The following is a 20,959-nucleotide window of genomic DNA, read 5'->3' as shown; positions in this document are numbered from 1 at the left end:
ACCTCTGCGGTTTCACCAGCTCCACTGCACATGCGATAACACTCAGCCAAAGACCAAGCCTTGATACCCCTCCTCACCAAAAAAAATGGTCCATGCACAGAGAATTAGTGAAAAAGGATCCTCCTGCTGCCTCCTGCACCAGGCAGTGCTGCCAACAGAGCCGCAGAGTCTTTCTCCAACGCAGACGGGCTGCCCTTGGCTCTCGTACCCGCTGAAGCTATTAGCAATGAGCTCACTCCTCTATTATCGCTGATCCAGGGAGTCTGGAGGCTCTTGGAAGTGTGGCTATCGATCCACACCTCTTACACATCCCCCTCGGGCCTTTGGTTTCAGGAAACCTCTTCATCTCTCCTCTCCTTGTCTCTTCTCTGCAGCCTTCAGGAATGCTTTTCTGAGGGACCTTGGAGCTGGGAGTTAAGGGAAAAGCAACTGGGACTGTGGTGAGAAGGACAGGGATTTAGCCTGGCCAGCACTGCCTGTTTGCTTTGGCTGACTGTGTGCTTTATTCATCCTCTCTGAGGAGGAAGGGGAGGACATTTTCCCCTAGGTTAAGGTTGCAGGTTAAGGGAGGGAAAGCCTGGTGCCTTACATGGGAACCCGCCCTACATGGTCTCTGCTCTTCCATGGCATGGACTTTCTGAAGGGGCTGTGCCCACGGCAGTGTCCTCTCCTCCCTCTCCCACGCTTTCAGAGCTGTCAGCATGACTTGGGCTAACTGGTAAACAGGCGACTGCTTCTGTGTGCAAACTCACCCCAGCGGCACAAGCAGATAAGCCTGTTAGTCTGCCGGGGAGCACCTAGTTATGGTGATGATCAACTCAGCAGCATCCTGCTACCCCTGAAGGACAACCATGCACCCCTCAGGCTTCTCCTCTCATCTGTTCAGGTCCGCCTTGCCCAACCAGGCGGCAAAGTGAGGAACCATGCTGGGCAGCTGGGGCATCAAAAGCCAGAGCTACAGCCAGAAACCACGTCATCTGCTCTGGGCTCCTTTCCTAGGTATGAAGCAAACAACTTGCTGCCCGGCCCCTTATAAAATGGGCTCCCTCACTCCCCCTGCATCCCCAGGAAGACTTTCAGGTGCCTGGGTGCACTCCATAAATGACTAATGAGCCATCGCAAACATTAGTGGTAGCGCAGCTGCCAGAAGCAGACCAAAATCAAATCCCCCCCTGCATCTATCAGCTCCACCCAGGAAGCAGACTTGCCTTTGACAACAGCCAGATTAAGAAACAGGCATACAACCGCCCAGTGCCCTGACCAGGAGAGCTGAGGCTGGCAGTCCATAGGGAGGAATGACCATCAGAGAAGGGAGGAAAACTTATGTCTTGCTAGAGCCGCTTTCACAGAGGTCCTCCAGAGAGGGCAATTTGGTGGTGGCTGTGTTTTTCCCTGGAGACAGGTTAGGGCTAGCAGGGAGAAGTCTCTTGTTTTTGTGGGGGTTTGTGGACAACAGAGTGTTGGAGCTTGTGGATGCCCTGGGGAAACCTCCATGCTCAGCCAGAGCCCCGGTGTGCCCAGCATAGAGCTTTTCATCTCTTCCTTTAAAAACTGTTAATGCAGCCCCAGTTTGCAGATGGGACACATATGTTGGAGCAGAGGCGTGATCTCATGAAAGGACGAAGGGGTGCACTTCCATACCCCCATGAAGATAAACTCCAAGGAGTTGTTTCAGCCGGTTCCATGTACACAAATGATGGTCCTACTCTAATAAACAGTGTCATTTGTTTTAAGTGATGACTCAGTCATGGCACTGTTGGATCCCCACAGATCTGAGGAAATTGCCCTGGGCAAAGCTTTCTTACCCCTCACCATACCCTCCTGGATTTCATATAGTAGCACATTACCGTGCGCAGGGGCCAGAATTTAGCTGACTCCTTGCACTTACTGCTCTTGTGGTCATCAGAGGCAGAGGAGAAAGAGGACAGGTCGCTTCCCATTGCTAACACTGCAAAGTAGACATGGAATAAACCTGACCTTCATTTACAGCATTCGCTGGAGAAATCTACACTTCCTATATATAGAAAAATCAATGCCACTTACCAAACAAATCCCCATTGGTCTGAACCACCTGCATCAACAGAGCCTCATGTGGCCACCCATGCACCCCAAATCCTCTTCAGCAGCTCCAGCAAGAGCTCTGCCTTCCCTTCCACGAGCTGCTTTGGCAGGGTTTTTTTGTTTCTACCAGCACACCAATTCTGGCACTGTGCATTCTGCTCTGAGCTGGTTTTGGGGAGCCTCAGCAGCACGCTACGTTTTTGCTGGTTGTGCCCTGCAAGTTGGCTGTCACTCAGCTCCGTTTTCCACGTACTTACTCCAGATGTCCTGCTGCTTCTCCTGTGTCAGTGCTTGCGGAGCCAAGTAAGGAAGGGGGTAGCGTTCCCACCATGCAGGCCAAACCATCCCACCTCTCAACACTCCTGAATCCCTCCCAAAACCTCCTTTACTCTCCAGAAAGACCACTAACCCATCTGCACCTAGCTAGAAACCGTGTTACTGGCTGGGAATAACTTTCACATGAATCTTTCCCCCCCCGCCCCTCCATCTCCAGGAGCAGCTTTTACTATTTGCTTTACTTGTGGCCATCAGATGGTGCCATTGAGTCTTCTTGGGATGTGAAGCCCCGAGGACAGCAGACTGGCACCAGGGATCACACTGGCGTCTTTCTCCATCTCACCTGCACGGAATAGAGCTTTATTGCCCAGTTCCAAATAAGGCAAAATAAAGAGATTTTTTTTTTTTTTTTCCTAGCATAGGTGTTGGCGAAGTAAAGCAAACGAGGGGTTTCTGCTGTTCCCAAATACGTTAACAAGCATCTGTGTCACTGTTTTTCTGGGTTTTTTTGCACAAGTCTTGCAAGACTGGCTATCTTCTTGCAGCTGGACTCCAGTGATATCAGTGTAAGAGCAAGTGATACCAGTATAGGAGCACTTCAGTTTCAGTTTCTACCCCAAAAAAAGGTGTGTTCACTGCTGCAAAGATTTAGAGAAGATGAACTGAGTTCACGCAGCAGGGCCAGAAATGAAAGAGGAGCAGCAGCATTAGCAAAAGCTCCCTTTATATCCACAACAGCGATGTGGGACACAGGACTTGCCCTCCTTGGTCAGCCTCAGACACCAGGCAGCCCGATGATTGGGGGTGACCGTCTCCCTTCCACCTCTCCCTGCCTCTTCCCCCCTTTTTTTTAGCACAGAGTACATACACTATAAGGAGAAGAGGCTTGCACATCAAGGCATGCTGCTTGCGATGTGCTCGTCACATTTGACATCTCCCCTCCAGATGTGGGGCCAGGACTTCCAGGGCTTTGGTATTAATAATTCTCTTTGTGTTTTTTTTTGCAATGAGCAGAGCCTGGCAGCGGCAGCCCTGCTGTCCAGCTGAGGCCTCTACCTGGCATTGCAAATATGTATGAATAATAACCGATTAGTGCTTTTCCTGGGTTGGTTTTTGGTTTTAGTCGTGCAAGATGAAAGAGGAGAAAAATGCTAGCAACGTGAGGAAGGAGGGAGAGGAGAGATAATTACAATTGCATTTAGTCAGTGATAAGAATGGCTCCTGAGCTGGGCTGGGTGATTTCCAAGCACGGTGGGACCCAGCTTCAATTTCACAGCATAGTATTTCCTGTGCCCTCAAAATAACTTCTCCCTGCCCCCAGGGTGTCACAGGAGCTGAAGACCAATGTGTGCCCCTTCCCTGTGCAGCTCCATGCTGCTCAGCGCTTGGTTATCATCCGGGGGCTGTTTTGAGAGCGGTCATGTCACACGTGTCATGCCAAGGCACCGAGTCCCAGCCGAGAGGGCTGGAGGAGAGAGGGGATGCTTTGCAGACCCAGACCTGTGGTCTCCCTGGGAAGGCAGCAGGCAGGGGAGAGCTAGCTCTTAGAGCTCTCTTCGGCGCCCAGTGAAGAGCAGCTTCCCCAAACAGCTCGGCAGAGATGGGACCTCTTTATTGCCGGGGCTAATTGCTCATGTGAGATGTATTTACAGAAGCGACTGTTTGTGCAGAGCGCAGCAGACAAACAGACTCCTGTTCTGCCAGGCACCCTTTGTAATCGGTGGGGGCTGGGAACACTTTAATGCAGGCATCGGAGGCCTCATTTGTACCGCAGGCACCAACCCTGCACTGGGCTGGACCGAGCCTGCAGGATGCTGAGCCCCAGTCCCGCTCCCCAACCTCAGCAGGAGTAGATGCACGGAGTGGCTGGCCAGATCCAGCCCACTGCTTGCTCTCACCCAGGTTACGTGAGCAGGCTGGGGGCACACAGCTTGCTCCAAGCTGGGTGCGCAGGACCCGCAAAGCAACCCCTCGGGTGTGATCCTGGCACATGAGTCTCCCTGTCATCCCATGGCTTGCAAATCCAGGGCTACTTCCATTTGGGCATACGGCTGCTAGGGGCAAACTGCCCTGCTTGAGAAGCGCCCGTGGCCATGCAGATGGGCTGCCCATCTCCTTGCTCTGCAGGAGACGTGACACAGGCTCTGAGGTCACTTCAGAGATTACGTGGTGAACTGCTTTATGTGTAGTTGTACCAGAGAGAAAGGCATGCCAGAAAGTTGTTCTTTGTGTTTGCAAATAATGTCAAGGACTGGTTAAAAGCATCCAGGACTCTGAAAAACAGACTTACAGGCTCTTCGGTGCCTGCTGGGTTTTTTCGAGGTGGAGGCCTAGGGGGAGTTTTGCCATCTGGGACAGAGATGCAGCATTAGGAAAATAATGCAAACAATTTCCGGCACTGTCTCCGTCTTCCTGCAAAACCAGCGGGGATGGGCAAGCCTCGGCTTCCAGTTACGTGCAACACCTTTTGCTTGCAAGTAGCCTACAACCCAACCACACTGAGTGCACGTGCCTCTCCAAACTTAAATATATATGTCCTGTTTCTCATCCTGTGTCCTTTTCTCCACCCTGACACAGGCAGTAGGTTAAGATACGCTCGGGGAAGAGCTTATCGGTAAGGCAAAGCAGTGCCAACTACAGCAGAGCTGGTGTGTGTCTCCTGCTTCCCCTTTCAGACGGGCTGTTCAAATTGGCTAGTGCTCGCCCAGCAAAATGAGAGCATGGGTTGTCCACAACAACACAGTATTGCCAGCACTGGGGCAGAAGGAAACCCACACTCATCTGGCTTACAAACACATGCAGGTCAGCCCAGGCATACTGACCCCACGGGTGGCCATTGCTGTTTCCTAAGCTTCCAGCTGAAACTAAAACTCTCTTGCCTACTATTCAATTCACTTTAGCATAATTTTTGTATTGCCCGCTTGGAAGAACAGAGAAATCCACCTAATTTTGAGCACTCCTGAGCAATGAAGGTTTCTGAGCATTTACACATCGTCTCTCACAAGAGTTTTGATGCAGAGGGAAGTGCTTAAATTATTTTCCAGATGTGGAAGCTGACGCGTGAGACACACGCCTTGCTCCGTAATACCTAATTAGTGGGGGAAAAAATAAAACCCAGTTACCACCAGTCTCGTGGTTTAACATCCACGCATAAGTTGTCGTTTAAAAGAGGAAATGCCTAATGCTTCTATTCTTCTGTGACTGGGAGAGAGAGACTGAACTTTGTTCAGCATCCCTGGAAATGCAGACCCCCAAGGGCAGATTTTTCAGCCCTCTTCCCTGAAGCTTCAGCCCTCCCTCAGACATCTGAATACAAGCCATATTTCCCAGCTAGTTCAGGACCCAAAATGCCTTTTTTTTTTCCCAATCTGGTCCTCAGCAGTCTTGTTGCAAGTCTATATCTAAAACATCTTACTATTACTGGCAGCAATCAATATTTATAACTACTCACAGTGTTTATTTATAAAAAAATCAAATGTTCCAACCAAGAGATGCTGTTATTAATATCCAGCATGATTAATAATCACATTCAGAGTTGCAGGCAGGCCCACGCTGTCAGACTCATGTACTTTGCTTTTTCTAATGGCTCTGCAGGAATTTGAACCGTAATATGTTTCATGCCCAGGGACAAAGACGTTTTGTCTCAGGGAAGGAGTATGTGGATGTTTTTGACTTAAAGAGCCAGTGCCGCATTCAGAGCTTCACAAATACACCATTTTGATCCCAAGCCCATCAGTCTGCCACATCAACCCAATGAGGATGTATCTCCTTCTGTTGCTGAAGATCCAGATCGGAGTAGCAGATTTGCTGCTTGCAGAAAAATGTTATACCTCTGTGTCAGGGAAGCCATCACCTGCTCTGCTTCTCTGCCACCCACTGGAAATACCTCAGCCGGGCAAATGGGTTCACATCTCTCTGCCTGCTGAGATTTCTCAGCTGCTCAGAGTAAGATGAGCTCCACAGGAATGATGTTGCCTCAGATCAAGAGAAGGAAAACTCATACAGCCCTGAGCAATGCTTTCTTTCCTCCTTCACCCGTTCCTTCAGCACTACCACAGCCACTTAGGGAGAGAAGAGGGAACATGCAAAGCTGTTGTGTCAAGGTATCAGATATGAGCCGCTCGGCCCCACACCAAATATTAGGTGGTGAAGGGACAGGTGTTTCTGATGCAATAAGCCAGTAAGGGAGCAAAGTTCACTCCCACTCCTTAGTGCTCGGCCGTGCAAGGCGATGTTTGCCCACCTGCGTGTTGCACTTTTCCTGCTGCAGGAGGTAATGACAATAAAATCGGGGGCAGTAAAGGGACAGAGTTGCAGAGAAACCGGTGCCTTGATTACTTCCTCATAGCCGCTTGGCCTCTGTGGCACCGCTTTATTACCAGACGGGCAAAGCAAGCTGACTGAAAAGCCAATACAAAAATCAGCTATATATGACAGACGTTGTCTGTGCTGCTATCAAACATCCTGTTTTGTACAAATCTGGTCATGAGAACCACAGGAGGGAAAAATAAGGAAAGAAACCTTCAGGCTTGCTGTTCCAAGGCAGCTCTCAGCCAGCACTGAGCCAGTCTCAGGACTTTAGTGTTTCTCTTCAGGGGTTATGGGACCTAGCAGAGCCCTCTGATAGACAGGGACAGCCCTCAGATCCACACCGTCTTGTACCTTGGCTTTTATACAGAGCTCTGCAGAGCTTTACACGACAGCCAAATCCTCGTGCGAGAGGTTTGTCTGCCCCAACTCCTGCGGTCTGGTCTGTGTGGGATCCCCGCCCCAGCCTCCCACCAGTTCCCAAAAAGCTCTGGTGCTGCTGAGGAACACCTGGAACAAAGCCACCCTATGCCTGGAGGCCAGGAGGAGCAGAACATGCACTTTTTTGGGGTCCTTGCATGCCAGACAGGCCAGGGGATGTGGGTGGCGGAACAAGGAGGAGAGGAGTGAGTGAAGGCAGTATTCCTTGCAATGCACCAAAGCCCAAAAGCCTTACAGTCCAGATCCCGCAAGCCCACAGGGCATGCTGCAGCCATTCTGCCCAGACTGTCTGGCAATAATCTTGCATTTTAAATCCTGTTAGACACAAGTAAGCTGCGGGACAGTAATCCAGGGAAGAGTCGGTGCAAAACCCTCCAACGTCAAGCATTATAAACCTCCCCGATCCTCTGCGCTTCCTACCACATCTGTATGCCAAGAACCGTTTCTTGTTAAGCACCTTATATTCATGTCCTACAGGGTCTCTGCAAGCCTGTTGCCCTGAACAAGGAGCACCCTTTCTTTATGCATGTGCATAGGGCTTAGCACAAAAGAGCCCCACGGCCTGCCAGGGTTGCTATTGTCAAACAAATCATCTCTGCAATGCATTTTTTAAAGGGTTTAGAAGCAGAAGGGGAGTTGCAGGACAACCACTGCAGACTGCTCTTGGATTGGCACGTCCTTTGCTCTTCGGAGCTGCTGGTAGAGGGACCCGACTGAATGGGGATGAATGCTAAATGCTCAGTCTGCCAGAGGGACTTCTGGGGTTTCCAGTGGCTGAGGGGAGAAGGAAAAAAAGCAGTAGGTGTAATGTCAATTTGGCAATGGAAAAAAAATATAAAATAATCACCTTAGGTGAGATATAGATAAATGCCTTGTGCCATTGGAAGGTACAATACAAAAGACTAATGAAATAGATGTTCATTGTCTGAGTTTCTTTTGCACCAGTACTTCTCCTAGTGCCAGTTGCCGTGTATTTTCCTTGATACAATCAAGAGGAAAACAGCTAACGTGACATGACAAACTCATTGTATCAGAAGTCATCTCTGCTTTAAAACGTGTGTCATATGACTGAACACCCTACTCCTGGTACAATGCATCCCACAGTAAAATTGGATGGAGCTCATCCTCAAATGCCCTGCCAAAAATACTCCTAACAAAGGGCAACAAGAAAACATAATTCAAATGAGGGACATCTGTTCTCAAATGTTTGCAGATAATGACTGGATCAAGTGTCTGCATAAAGGATAATTATTTTCTGCAGATGGTTTGATCTGGTATTTTAAACATTGTGAAAAATCCTCATCCCAGCCACTCAGTAAAGTATGCGGGGTTTTGCTGCAAGAGACCTCTTATCCTCTACTACATTTTCTAAATGCAAAGATAACTAAAACTATAAACAATTAAAAGATAAAATGTAGGTGTTCAAGAAAAATACTCCATATGAACACAGACAACATACATTTTCAAGTTCTGGTCTTCCATTTCTTATATTACACTGCTGGATATCCAAATAATTCTCAGGGTGAAGTTTTGTTACAGGAGAGCGGCAAAATAAAACAGTTATGTGTTGTGCAAAGGGATCCCCAGCAGATTTCAAAGTGAAGGTCAGTTCCAAAAATGGCTGCGCAATATGGTTTTTAATACAAAAGAATTCTACCACCTTTCCTCAAGACAGAGGGATACAAAACAACCAAGACACGTTCTTATTAAATCACCCCCGTGACACCCCCTTGCCATGCATCACTAGCCCCAGGATAATGCTGCTGTGTTGGAACTGTTGTCAGAGTCAGTGTGATGGCTGGAGACCAGCTCATCCTCCCTGAACAGGTGGGGCCACGGGTGGGTGCCTGTGGGATGAGGGACCCTGGGGACCCCCACACCCACAGCACCACAGGGCTGGGAGGGCCCTTCGTACCCCAGGCACGGTGGGGTGGAGGAAGTAGGGCAGGGGAGGAGAAAGATGGCTCAAACAGCCTCTGAGAGACGGTCCTTCCCTCAGGAAGCCGGTGACTGCAGGGAGTCCAATGAAGTAACTGTCGCTCTCCCATAACACAAATCGTTTTTAATGAAGACATGTGCCCAAAGCATGCGATCACCCCCAGCAGGTCTGCCTCTGTAAACATCTCCCCCTAAGCAGGTGCTGCTGACGGGGGAAATCAGTGAAGAGGACATCCATCTGGCATTGGAAATGCTGCACCTCAATGGTTTGCATGGAAAGGATTTCTCCTCTTTAAAACAGTTAGGATGGTTTACATCTCAAAGAGGCGCAGTGTCTGTGGGTGCGGGCAGGCGTTGTCCGTCTGTTTTTGCGGAGCTAGTAGTTGGTCGATTATTTTTGCAATTAGAGGACCTGAGAAAGGAAGGATTTGGAGTCAAAGAGGAGATTCCGGAGCACAGGGTGCAACAAGTAGCAGAAGGGACGAGGCAGGTGAGGGAGGCAGCCAGCCCGTGTCCCATGTCCAAGGCTCCGGGACTCTCCCAGGGTGCTGGAAGGGGAGAGAGGAACAGCGGTCTCTGTGCAGGAGCAGCTTGGGTCAATGCCTGGCAGCCCTAGGCTTTCATCACCCTCACGAATTAATTCTGTCTTGCGTGCAGGGTGGTGCAACCACCCCAGTGCTACCTCCGGGGCCCTGAGCTCCCCGCAGGGAGCCCGTGGCATAGCGAGAGAACTGACCCGCTGAGGCCCCGTCCCAGACAGTGAAGTCCCCCCGGGGGGGGGGGACGACAAGTAACGCTGGAGGGCCCTGGCCCGGGGACCAAGAGCCCCCAGCCAGGAGGGAGCCCCTTGAGGGGCGCCGCTCCCCTCACAGGCCCCCTCAGGCCGTGAAAGCGTTACCGGCCGCGCCCGAACTACATTTCCCAGCGTGCCCCGGGCGCCGGCGAGGAGGGGGTGGAAGGCGGGGGGCCGCTTCCGGGTTGGCGGCTGGCGGCCGCCAGCGCCGTGTGTTTACTTCCGGCCGCCCCAGTGCGCGAGTGTCAGGCTGAGGAAGGGACCCGGCGCAGCCTGGCGGCCGCCCCGCCCGCACCGCCCAGCCGGAGCCGGGCAGCCAGGGAGGCAGCGAGCGAGCGAGCGAGGGAGGGAGGGAGGAGCCCGGCCCCGGCGCCCGCAGCGGCGGCCCCCATGAGCGGGCGGTGAGCGGGGAGTCGGCGGCCGCGGGAGCTTCCCGGCGCGGCGGGACCCAGCCATGGACTGGCTCATGGGGTGAGTGGGGCCCCCCCCCTCTTCCCCCGCGGGCCGGCACCCGCCTCGGCAGGCTTCCCCGCTCCCGGGCAGCCCGGAGCCGCGGAGGAGGCGGCGGGGGGACGGACGGACGGACGGACGTGTGTGGGTAGCCGTTGGGGGCGCGAGGGCGAGCCGTTGGGCGCGTGAGGGGCGCCCGCCGAGCGGGGAGGCGCCGGCCGCCCTGTCGGGTGCGGGGCGCCCCGCGGGCGGCGCGAACGACCGCTGGGTTACGGGCAGCGGAGGTGGCAGGCGGTGCGTTCGCGTCCCGCGGTGACAGCGGGAGGAAGCGTCAGGGAAGGCGGCTGGGGCAGACAGAGGCGAGCTGCTCTGGGTGTAGCCGGCTGCACTGGAGGGAAGGAAGAGGTGCCCTTGTCTCAGGCGGTCGCTCTCCGAAAAAGTTACTTTTCCTTCCTTTTTTTTTGGGGGGGGGGGGGGGGGGCGGTATAGGAAGGCGGGGTGTTGCAGGTCTCCCTGCTTCCCACCAATACAGTGTGGGGCTAATCCCTCTGCAACAGAACATCAGTTTAAACCGAAAGGCTTGCCAAGGTTTAAATGGCTTTCTGTGGAGAGGAAGAAGAGGCCTTGGCGGAGATTAAAGCCAAATCAGAGCCACGCCGGGGGGCTTGGATAGCCTGGGATTAATAGTGCTAATTACATGGAGACAGAAGGTAGGAAGCACTTTGCTGCTGGTTTTAGGTCTGAAAACCTCGGTGCAGGAGAGGGAGGTGCGGCTGATGGGAGTGACCTGATATACTACCAGTATCCCAAGCAAGATAAACTCGGTTACTTCTTGCATGAATTGTGCTGGCGACCTGGACTCAGGTGAACTGTGAATAATTATGCTTCAAAATCGCATGAGCAGTAGGTTTATGCTTCAGCAAAACCAGTATTGCAGTGATAACTTGCTGCCCTTAGTTTCTTCTTCACAGTAGTTTGGTCCGGTTCCTGAGTGTGATCTTTACCACCTAGGTTGCCTCCTTTTCTAATGTGATGTGCCTAGAATACAACATAAACGATTTTGTTGCAGTTGCTAGATGTGGTGTATTAGAAAGATCACTCGTGTGTGTGTTGCCTTTTGTCTGCATCTGAACTGTTTGCTGGTGAAAGTACGGCACTTGTTATGTTTTGCTGTAAGTTTGACCCCTCAGTCCGATGGAGGGAATGTTGAATACCTGTGGGGTAGATATTGATGGCTGGGTTTTCCTCCAGCAGGCTGCAGCAGAAATGCAGTGTTTGTGGCATGTGAAGGGGTCTATGTGCCATGTACTGCAAGACTTGTGTCTTGTGAGTCAGAGAGCTGCAATCTATTATTACGTGGTCTTCATGAAAATATGAAATACATTGTTTTGATTTGTTTCATAACAACCACAAAGCACAGGTGGTCTGTTATATTTACTTTGTAAAAGTAAAAGCTGAAGTGTTGAAAAGTGCCACTGTAATTACAAAAAAGACAAACCCAGGACTTATGCAAGACATTTAGATGACTCAAAATGCCTCATTTACACAGTTGTACATATTTTGTGTGAATTATGTTGTGAAGCAGAAAAGAATCAAGGTTTAGTTTAGCCAGACTCTCAATATGTTAAAATGCCAGTTTTCTCATGAAAAATATTTTGGGCTTTTTGAAGTTGCTATGAAAAAATTGGCATTTGTTCTGTACTTTTTGACTTTGGGTGGGTGGATCCGTTCATGTGTGGAAAAAGACTTGCCTGTTTTCCCCATTGTAATGGGAATGGATCCTGAGTCATTTGTGCAGTTACTCGCTTGTTCTTAGCTATTTCCCGATATGTTTCTCGCCTGACCAAACCCAGTATTGTCTCTCTGATGCTCTTAATGTTTTCTCCTTTAAAACTTTGTGAGTTCTCCTTGTGTGAATTTGGGAGGCGGGAGGTTATGGCAGGAAGGGAGAACATTGATATTTTGAAGAGGGAAGGGGTAGAAGGCCTGAGGGACCCTTTCTTATTCTGTCCAAGTTGTGGCTGCTGTTAGCAACTATGTGTCTAAATGGAAACATCCTTCTTGCTGTTTGAGGAAGAAACTGAGGACATTCGCCTGCCAGGGCAGAAGTTTGGGTAATGTCACTTGCTCAGCCTTTCCTTCTGTGAAAACTTTAGCTTTTTGGGTCTCTTGTGTGAGAAGGGAAGGGCTGCAGAAAAACCTGCAGAAATAGTAGGGAATCGGGTCGCTCCCAGTACCGATCAGTTTGTGTCGATGTCTCTGGAGAGCAATTTGTATTGGTTTGCTTCTTGGTGTTGTCACTCTCTCCCAAATAAGTGTCACCACTAATAAAAGTACTGTGATCTTTCTTATTCCTAACTGCTTTGGTAATGTGCTGGTTTGCAGTTACAGCTTTCCATGCGCTTTCCGTACCCTTCTTGTATGTCTCATGTTATCGGTTGTGCTTTCTTAATGTTTTGGTGTGAGAAACACCCTCTGTGTTTTAACTTAGCATTACTGAGAAATTAACCCTCAAGTGCAAGTGTGTTAAATTAGGCAGCAGTAACAGTTCCTTCTGTTCTGGAACACTACCCTTCAAGCTCGTGTCGCATTTATCCGATAGACGATTTAGAGTGAGATCTGCTTTATTCCTTGCTGGTCCTCCCCTTCACTTGTGGTCTCTTGAAAAGTGGGGGAAGGGCAAGTTCTAATCATACGACAAAGGGCAGCAGCCCAAGTGTCTCTGATCGCCTCAGAGTACTTAATATACAAAAAAGGGAAGCTGAAGCTTATAAACAATAGTGAATTTATTACGGATTAACAAACAGCTATAGGCTTATGTGGTCACACAGCAAAACTTCTCTGGGTGCTGCTTTCTGTTCAGTCAAGTGCTTCAAAATCCAGTCAAGTCCTAAGGAAGAAAGCTGAAAAAAAATGAGCTGCTGGCATGTTACAGTGCTCTGTTTAGCACCAAAATAAATCCAAAGTCTTCTGTGGTTGGTTAGTATCTTTTACCCTTTTGCTGGACTTATAGCCAGGCTACTATTAAGTAGCCTTAATACTGATATTGGTGAAAGACTATGGTTTCCTCAGTGCACTCTCTCAATTGAAGGAAAAAAGGAAAAAAAAAAGACGACCACTGTGAGCCTTTTTGTTGTACATAGGGTATATTTTCAGTGCAATTTGACTAGTTATCAGTGTTGTTTAGTTGCTTTTCTCACCAGCGTCTGACAGAGATCTATATTACCCTCTTTGGAAGAGATTCCAAACTTTTGTGTTACAAATAGCATTGATCTGCTCTTGAAGTTCAGAGCAGCAACAAAGGCATTGTTCCTTCAGTTATGAAACTTGCTTTTTAATTTGTTTTAAAGTTCATAATTAAAAAGGAGTAAAACATATTAATGGTACTAGTAAAACTGACACAGTGTCAGTTATTTTTAATCTTCAGCTATGATGTCTGACGCTGCAACACATTTTTTCATAATAGAGGAAGATTGTGTACTGTAGCCTTTTTGTGAACTGTTATGTAAAAAGGGGAGAGAGAAACAAACTATTTTGCCAACAATTACCTGTTAAACACAAAACATAATTTGGAGCTACATCTGTACTATAAACTTTGCAGGTTAATAGGCTATGCTGGTTGAAACTAAGAAAACTGCAACAGTTTAACGTAGCTATGATGGCAAAACACCTCTGTAGATGCATCTTAAACTGGGAATAAAACGACCTCTGCAGAAATGAGCTGGAGAGCCTTGTATAGGCTGCTTCAAAAGCCTTCAGCATGTAGACCAGACCTATGAAAAGGGACTCTTAGTGAAGGAAATGGGCAGGGGGGGGACATCTTCCATTTTTTCCTTTGCAAGGAAGCTTCCGTTTCCATAAACTAATTGTGTTCCCTCTCGACTCTTACTTGAATGCCTCTGAGCACAGGAAAAACTCTGCATCCTCCAGAAGTGAAATGCTACCTCTAAACTCTTCAATAAAGATTATTTTCTGTTGAATGTGTATCAATATTTCCTCTGCATCAGAGGACTGTGTTATTCCAGGATCAGGGTAAGCATCTCTCGTACTTGTGAGCTGCAGTGTCCACTCCTTTCACAGGCACTTCTGGTACCAGTAAAATGTCAGTGCCCTCATCCATGTGGCTTGGTTTCACTGTGGTACTGAGGACTCTTTTTCTTCCGAGGGAAGACTGCAGCACCTAGTGGCTTGTTAAAAATAAAATTTTAGATGCATAACTTCTGTTGTGTAATAAAACTTTTTTCTTCTGGACAGCAGGGTGTCTAGCTCTTCGGGGGGGATTTATGACAGTAAGAAATAAGTTGTGGGAGCATGCTAACTTTATGCAAGTGTATTATCTCTCTGCCTTTCTGTGCCTTATGGTGACTTGACAAAGACTCACAGCCCCTTCTTCCAGACTTTAATTAGAGTGTAAGTGGAGTAAAAGAGAAGGGGCTGTGTGCAGTAGGGATTCCTCTTGTCTTAATTTTTAAGTTGTAGGTCTTGCTATCCTTATTGTCATACCATCCACTGCTGAATTATCTATTCTTTCATATGTTGCCCTGGTGACTTGGAAAGGAGGGCCTAAAAATGATTGAAGACTATCATTTTTTCATATCCCACATCTTCAGTTCTGAATACGTAAACATCCAATATGCTGATTTTTAAGCTGATAGACTAAATCATTGTTGCTTTTGAACGGGATGCATTATCGTAGAATATCTCAAGTTGGAAGGGACCCATAAGGATCATCAAGTCCATTAATTGTAAGGAGTGCATCCTGTAGTGGGAACAGTGAGAAATCATGCAGCATACTTAGCTGTCAGCTTGCCTGGTGCATAATACAGTTGAACCAAGGAGAGTACTCCTGTCTTTACCTAGCAGACTTTTATTTAAAAAGGTAGCTAATGATTTTTATTCTAGTTACTGCTTGAAACTTCCTAATTATAGCAAATATTTCTATAAAAAGGAAGGAAGGAAGAACATTGGAAGTTCTTTAGCTGCTGTAACCATAAGGAATGCTTTCCCCCTTCTTCCCTTCAGTCATCTTCAGTGGAGAAAGTCTACTACCTTACTCTGCTGCAACCTCTCACCTTTCACAGCTTGCATGGTGTGTATATTTGTTCTGTTTTTTAACTGACCTCACAACAGGTGTTTCCCTTGCATTACATTGCCTGCAAATTCTTGGCTTTGCAGGCCATTTTCCTTACTTTGACGGAGCTGAAAATAACAGAACCGGTAAACCAGACGTGTCCAGTCCCATTGGGCAGGAAGTATTCATGTGTTCCTTATTTATTTCTATTTATAGGTGTAACATTACCTATGGGGTCTGAGGTTGTTCTCCCCAGATAAATCTAGGTCTGTCTGTGAGCCACTTGTACTCAGTTCACCCCTTACTTATGAGACTTCGATATTATTTCATACACTTATCAGACATTAGCAGTACTAAACAAGAAGCTAGCTGGGAGAACTAGTATAACATAGTCTGCAGATAAAAGAATATCTCCATTAAATATTAACTTGTAGTATTCATTAGTATAGTAGTAAAAAGGTGCTGTTAGTTTGAAACGTGAGTTTCCAGGGCTATCATAGTTGTAGAAAAGGAGTCAGGACTGGATGGGATGAGAGCAATTTAAACTTTTCAGGCATGTTGTTCCCTTAGGTCTCTCTAGTTCTGAAAGTGCTCGGTTATATTACTGAGATTGTCACTGTTAAGGCTTTTCTGCTGTAATGCAAAACAAATAAAAAATAACTGCAGAGCCTTGCTCCCTGAAGTGTCCTGGTATAGTTAATTATTGATTTCTTGGAGAAAATGCCAAATAAATCCTGCATTTTGAAACCTGTGTTACTTTAGCAAACCACAGAATTTGTATCAGACAGTTACTTTCCTTTGGTCAGTACAATGCACGTGAATACTGGTTTGTTGTTATGACAGCATTCTTTTTCCAATGACGATTTTATTGAGGGACAAGAAGAGTAGGTCAGTCTATCAATCTTAAGGTCCCTAAAGTAAAATGAACTATTACTTTCCTTAGAAAAAGAGTTGAGCATTCTAAAAGGGTAGCAATACTCCTTCCTTGCATCTCTGCATGCTACCTTCTCCTTTGTGCTAGCATCAGTATTCAGGAAGGCTGATAGGTTAAGATGCTTAGCTGACTGAAAACTAATTTTTTTTTTTTTTTTTACTTTTTTTTCCTCTCCTAAGGTTAGTTTTCAGCTAAATGAGTTCCTGCAGCCTGTTTGTGTAGCTACATGAATAATGTTAATAGCACTATGGAGATGGTGAGAACATAAAGCTTAGGGAACATTCTTTTTGGTGGCATCAAGGACTTAAATCAATTGAACGTAATCATGTAGTAATGTGACTATTAGTGGTAATTACTCTGCAAATAATTAGTGATTTTCTGATGATGTATCCTGCTTGAACTGTTTGGAAGAACTGCAGAATGTCTGAAAACAGGAGATGTTATGACTAGACTAGTATCTTGGAGCAGGTAATGGCTTCAGAGCACTGTCACAGTTGCTGTCCTACTGTGTTACGTTCAGTTTATGGCTAAACTATAAATATACTTGTAGTGAACTGGATATTTATGAATAAGTCAGAATTCATAATTTGCTCTAAATCATGTTTCATCTACCAGAGAAAAGTGCTGGCTCTGTCATGGTATGAATGTGAAGGTAGGTAGGATTTTGTGTGCCTGGCTGAATCCAGCAGTCTGATTCAAGAGAGTTTTCAGGAAGCTTGGTTCATGCATGATGGCCTACATAGCTTTGCCATATTTCACTGGCAGTTTCCATCTGTTACATCTACTGGATGTGGGCCCAGAGCAAGCATACTTGAAAGAGCAAAATTAATAAGAGACTGCAGTTTTTAGATAGCTGTGTATACAAGTTTGAACTCGGTGTTGTCAGATCTGCATATTCTGCAACCATTGGTGACCTATTAAACAACTTTAATGTGGGTTTCTGCTAGTGGAATACTACTGAAGTAATGTTGTGCATCATTTTTAACCCATATTTAGCTCTCTGCAATTAGTGATAAGGTTGTGAAACTTACTTGCTAGGTTCAGTTTTTTAATGCCCTCCTTAGCAATTTTTCCACTCATGTTATTCTCCATTAAAAAAAGAAAAAATCAGACTGTGTCCTTCACTGTACTAAGTTTTATAATGAATAAATGTGATTTTTAAAATTCATTTTTGCAATCGTGTTGTTTATAATATTACTGGAGACTGTTATATCAGTGAGATACTTAAGGAAGAACTGTTGTGTTGTGACTGTTCCAGCACTTCAGTTGCACTCTAGGAGTTTCCCTGCTCCTGAGACAGTGTGCAATAATTTTACATACTTTAATTTTGGAGTTAGAATGATGAGTACAACTGTAAATAGCTGAACAGCAAGCAGTACTATAATGTTAGCATTTGGAGGGGGAAAAAAATGGCAGTTTTGTCTGAAGTTAGTTTCCTTTCATTGTGCCAGCCAACAGAAACTGGTCAGGGTGCAAGTTCTTCACACAATCCACAAAGCTCTGTTTCTGACTGTGGAAAAAGAGCACTGAATGCACACATTAAAAAAAAAAAAACCCCAAACAAAACCCAACCAATCCCCCCCAGAATTTAGATACAATTTTCAAGGCCCTGAGGAATGTCAGATATTAAACTGGAATCGAGACAGGAATGACTGTGATAGACCAAATTCCTTCTTACTCTGAACATTCAGAGTAAATCCATTAAGCTAGAATGTAAGCATGCAGAAAACTGTATTTTTAAATGGTCCAGATCCAGTAACTTGAGCTCTTCAGAATATAATCTGCATGCTTCTTCCCCCCCCCCCCGCCCCCTTTCTTTTCTTTCTTCACTGTTCAGGTTAGAAAGGTGTTCATTGAATATTTTTTTCATCAGCATTCAGTGACTGGATCACTACTGTCCCTTCTCTACACTGAAATGTGTAAATAGTTGGGACTGTGACCTGAGAGTTCTCATAGTATTTATACATAAAGCACAGAATTTGTGTGAAACAGGATGCACAGAGGTGACATTGAGGCTAATTTTTTTAACTGCTTCTTTTTACAACCTTAAATGTTCCTTCAGTCTAGAACTTCCTAATTTGGATAACTTCTTTCTTTTGTATGGTTCTTTGTAAAACAGCAGGGAGTTGTTCAGGAAAGGCTTTGTTCCATACAGTATATCTTAGCAGGTTATGCAAAACTGGATAGAGATTTTTTTTTTTTACGACATGGTGTTTTGTATCTTCTTTGCGGATGGGCTCAGATTACAGAGTTAACTCTGTGGTTTCAAGTTTGTGTCAGGTGTGATAAATGATAAATAGTTTTCTTTTCAGTCCATGTTCTCTCTGATGACATCCAGGTGTTGCTGGAACTCCAGTCTGTAATCTTCATGATTGTCATGTCTAATAAAGTGTTTGTCTGTGACTGCTTTCCATCAGATATAAAAGGGACTGAGTTAGTAGTGAGGGCTAATAACTTTTATTAGACCAACAGATGTACTTGGGGAAGAAACAAAAAGCTTCTGGGCGTACTTATACCTCTTGTTTATGTTAATAGGCTGTCTTGAACAAAACCATGTTAGTACTACAGCTCCATGTCAGCTGGATAAATCTCACCTGCTGATTTAGCAGGGGGCTGGTACATTTTTAAGGAGCTGACCAACCTACGTTCAAAAAGCCACAGGTGGGCACTGGTCTTGCTATTTAAGGTTATCTGAATCTCTTCTAGGAAAAGAAAGAGATTAGGAATGGGAGTATTTGCTGGTTCTAGTCTAGGGTATCCGGATCCTCAGATGTACCTAATCCCCTTCAACGTTGTCTTCTCTTTTGTTCTGTGAGCCAGCCTTTCTTGGTTCATTTGTAATTTCTGGTTGGGGTGCGTGTGCTAACCTGCAGTTCTGATGTATTTTCAGGTGATGTTTGTGTCTGCTTTTTGTTGTAGCCAGATAGTGCCATTTTTTGAATTAGCTGATTTTTGAGGTTTGGAAGAAGTCTGACTGGTAAGAGATGAACGGAAGAAATAATGAAGAGGATACTTCAACCTAATGACTACAGCTGGTGGTGTGGTTTTTGGTGTGGGTGTTGTTTTTGTTTGTTTGTTTGTTTTTTGTGCCCCCCCCCCCCCCCCCAGTCTTAATCTTGTAAGGTAGAGGGTCTGTTGGGTGCCCCTCTGCTGCTTGATTTTTGGGGCATTAAGGAGTACTGTTCCTTCTATGCAGTATTCCTGGGTGGGCATCTATAACAGTTGTTCTTATTGTGTCCGTTCCTCAATTATTATTGTGGTGTTGTTGGTTATGAGCAATTTTTGAAGACTAACCTGAAATTTCAGTTTTATTCAGATGTATTTATTAATGTTTCTTATTAGGCATATAATAGGCCTTTACCATGTGGTCTGGCATAGCACAGGTTTTAGCTTTGAGTTGTGGGTGCTATTCAAAATGCTGAATTTGGTGATTTGCATTCTTATAACCCCAGAATGTCTGTAATGAGGTTGTCTCTCTTGCCCCACCCTGCTGAATATGAAGGTACTGGCCTGAGTCACTTGAGCTTGTTGAGGCTTGAGCTGGTGCAGTAAAGTGCTACGAGAACTCATCTATGAAAGGGGAGATTCTGTGTTAATGCCTGTAATGCACAGCTAGGTATTTAGCTGCAAGTTTATAGGCAACGTGGTTGGTTTACTTTTTAAAGGGTGGCCTTTCTGTTTTCACACAGTACTGTAAGATGGTGGGTTTTGTTTCGGGTTTTTTTAAGTGTTTATAAGTGTTTTCCAGGCTTGTTTCAGGCAGGATGTGCCTAGTCATCCACTAAAATGTAGGCAGCTGTTGCTATATGTGGTATAACTTTCCAGGTGGGCAAAATATTATTTAGATGTTCACAGACTTGAATTTTCTCATTATTGTTAATAGAATCAATGCTTTTGTTTAAATCAAGTTCATCTTGGTTTTAGGTAGAGTGAAAACTTACTGGGTTGACTGGTTGGGAATACTTGAAATTAGTAGTCTTGTTAATGGAGAAATATTTTCTGCAGTTCATGAAACACATGCAGTGTAATTATCCACTACCTTGCAGGACAAACTCACTTGCTGGTTTGTTTTTTCAGCAGAATGTATGTAGTCCTTTTTCGAAGTAAATAAAATAAGAAATATTCTTGCTGAGTAGATCTATTGAATTCCCATGTTTAAACATTTTATTCTGAAACATTTTTTTTATTTTCTAGTTGGCAAAAATTTCTTGAGAAGGAAGTAACTTTATAATAAAGACAGACTCATTTCGGCACATTGGTTCTACTTGTTTAGGGTGTGTCAGCTATCCGCAGTATTTCTGAGCCAAGCCAAAAATGTAAAATAAAAGGGTGTTAAATATTTCTGTGGGCATCACGAATTAAACTAACACGAAGGTTGTTTAGCTTCTGAATGACAATGTCCATGAACGTTTTAATGTGTTTTAACAGATACAATTCAAATTCCCTCTTTTAACTTGATTTCACTTCCTGTGTAGAAAAGCACTCTCGCAATGACAAACAGTAAAAAAAAATCCAAAACAACCAGCCATTGCTGTTCGAGTAAGAAGATAGAATTTGAGCAAAGAGGAAGCAAATATAGGAATAAGGATGGTGCTCATACACGTAGTAAAACTTAGCACATACATCATCATTTCCTGTCTGGGTATAATAAAGGAATAATAATTATTTTCCATTATTACAAAGAGCT

General features: G+C 45.9%; 1 protein-coding gene across 2 annotated transcripts in view; it reads left to right on the top strand.

Moving 5' to 3' along the window:
- Window positions 1-10,040: 10,040 nt before the first annotated feature.
- Window positions 10,041-20,959, top strand: part of MOB2 (MOB kinase activator 2) — a 120,190-nt gene continuing 109,271 nt past the window's right edge. The window contains exons 1-2 of one of the 2 annotated variants that reach the window (XM_041129382.1): window positions 10,041-10,288; window positions 11,006-11,131. In XM_041129382.1, the coding sequence (XP_040985316.1) occupies window positions 10,272-10,288; window positions 11,006-11,131 (143 nt within the window). In that variant the 5' untranslated portion in view covers window positions 10,041-10,271. The remainder of the gene's footprint in view (window positions 10,289-11,005; window positions 11,132-20,959) is intronic. The other variant, XM_030039941.2, reaches the window with a different exon arrangement.

This window comes from Aquila chrysaetos, chromosome 16, assembly GCF_900496995.4.
Source record: "Aquila chrysaetos chrysaetos chromosome 16, bAquChr1.4, whole genome shotgun sequence".
NCBI lineage: Eukaryota > Metazoa > Chordata > Aves > Accipitriformes > Accipitridae > Aquila > Aquila chrysaetos.
Note: the sequence above shows the minus strand (reverse complement) of the source record. Positions and strands in the feature narration are given on the sequence as shown.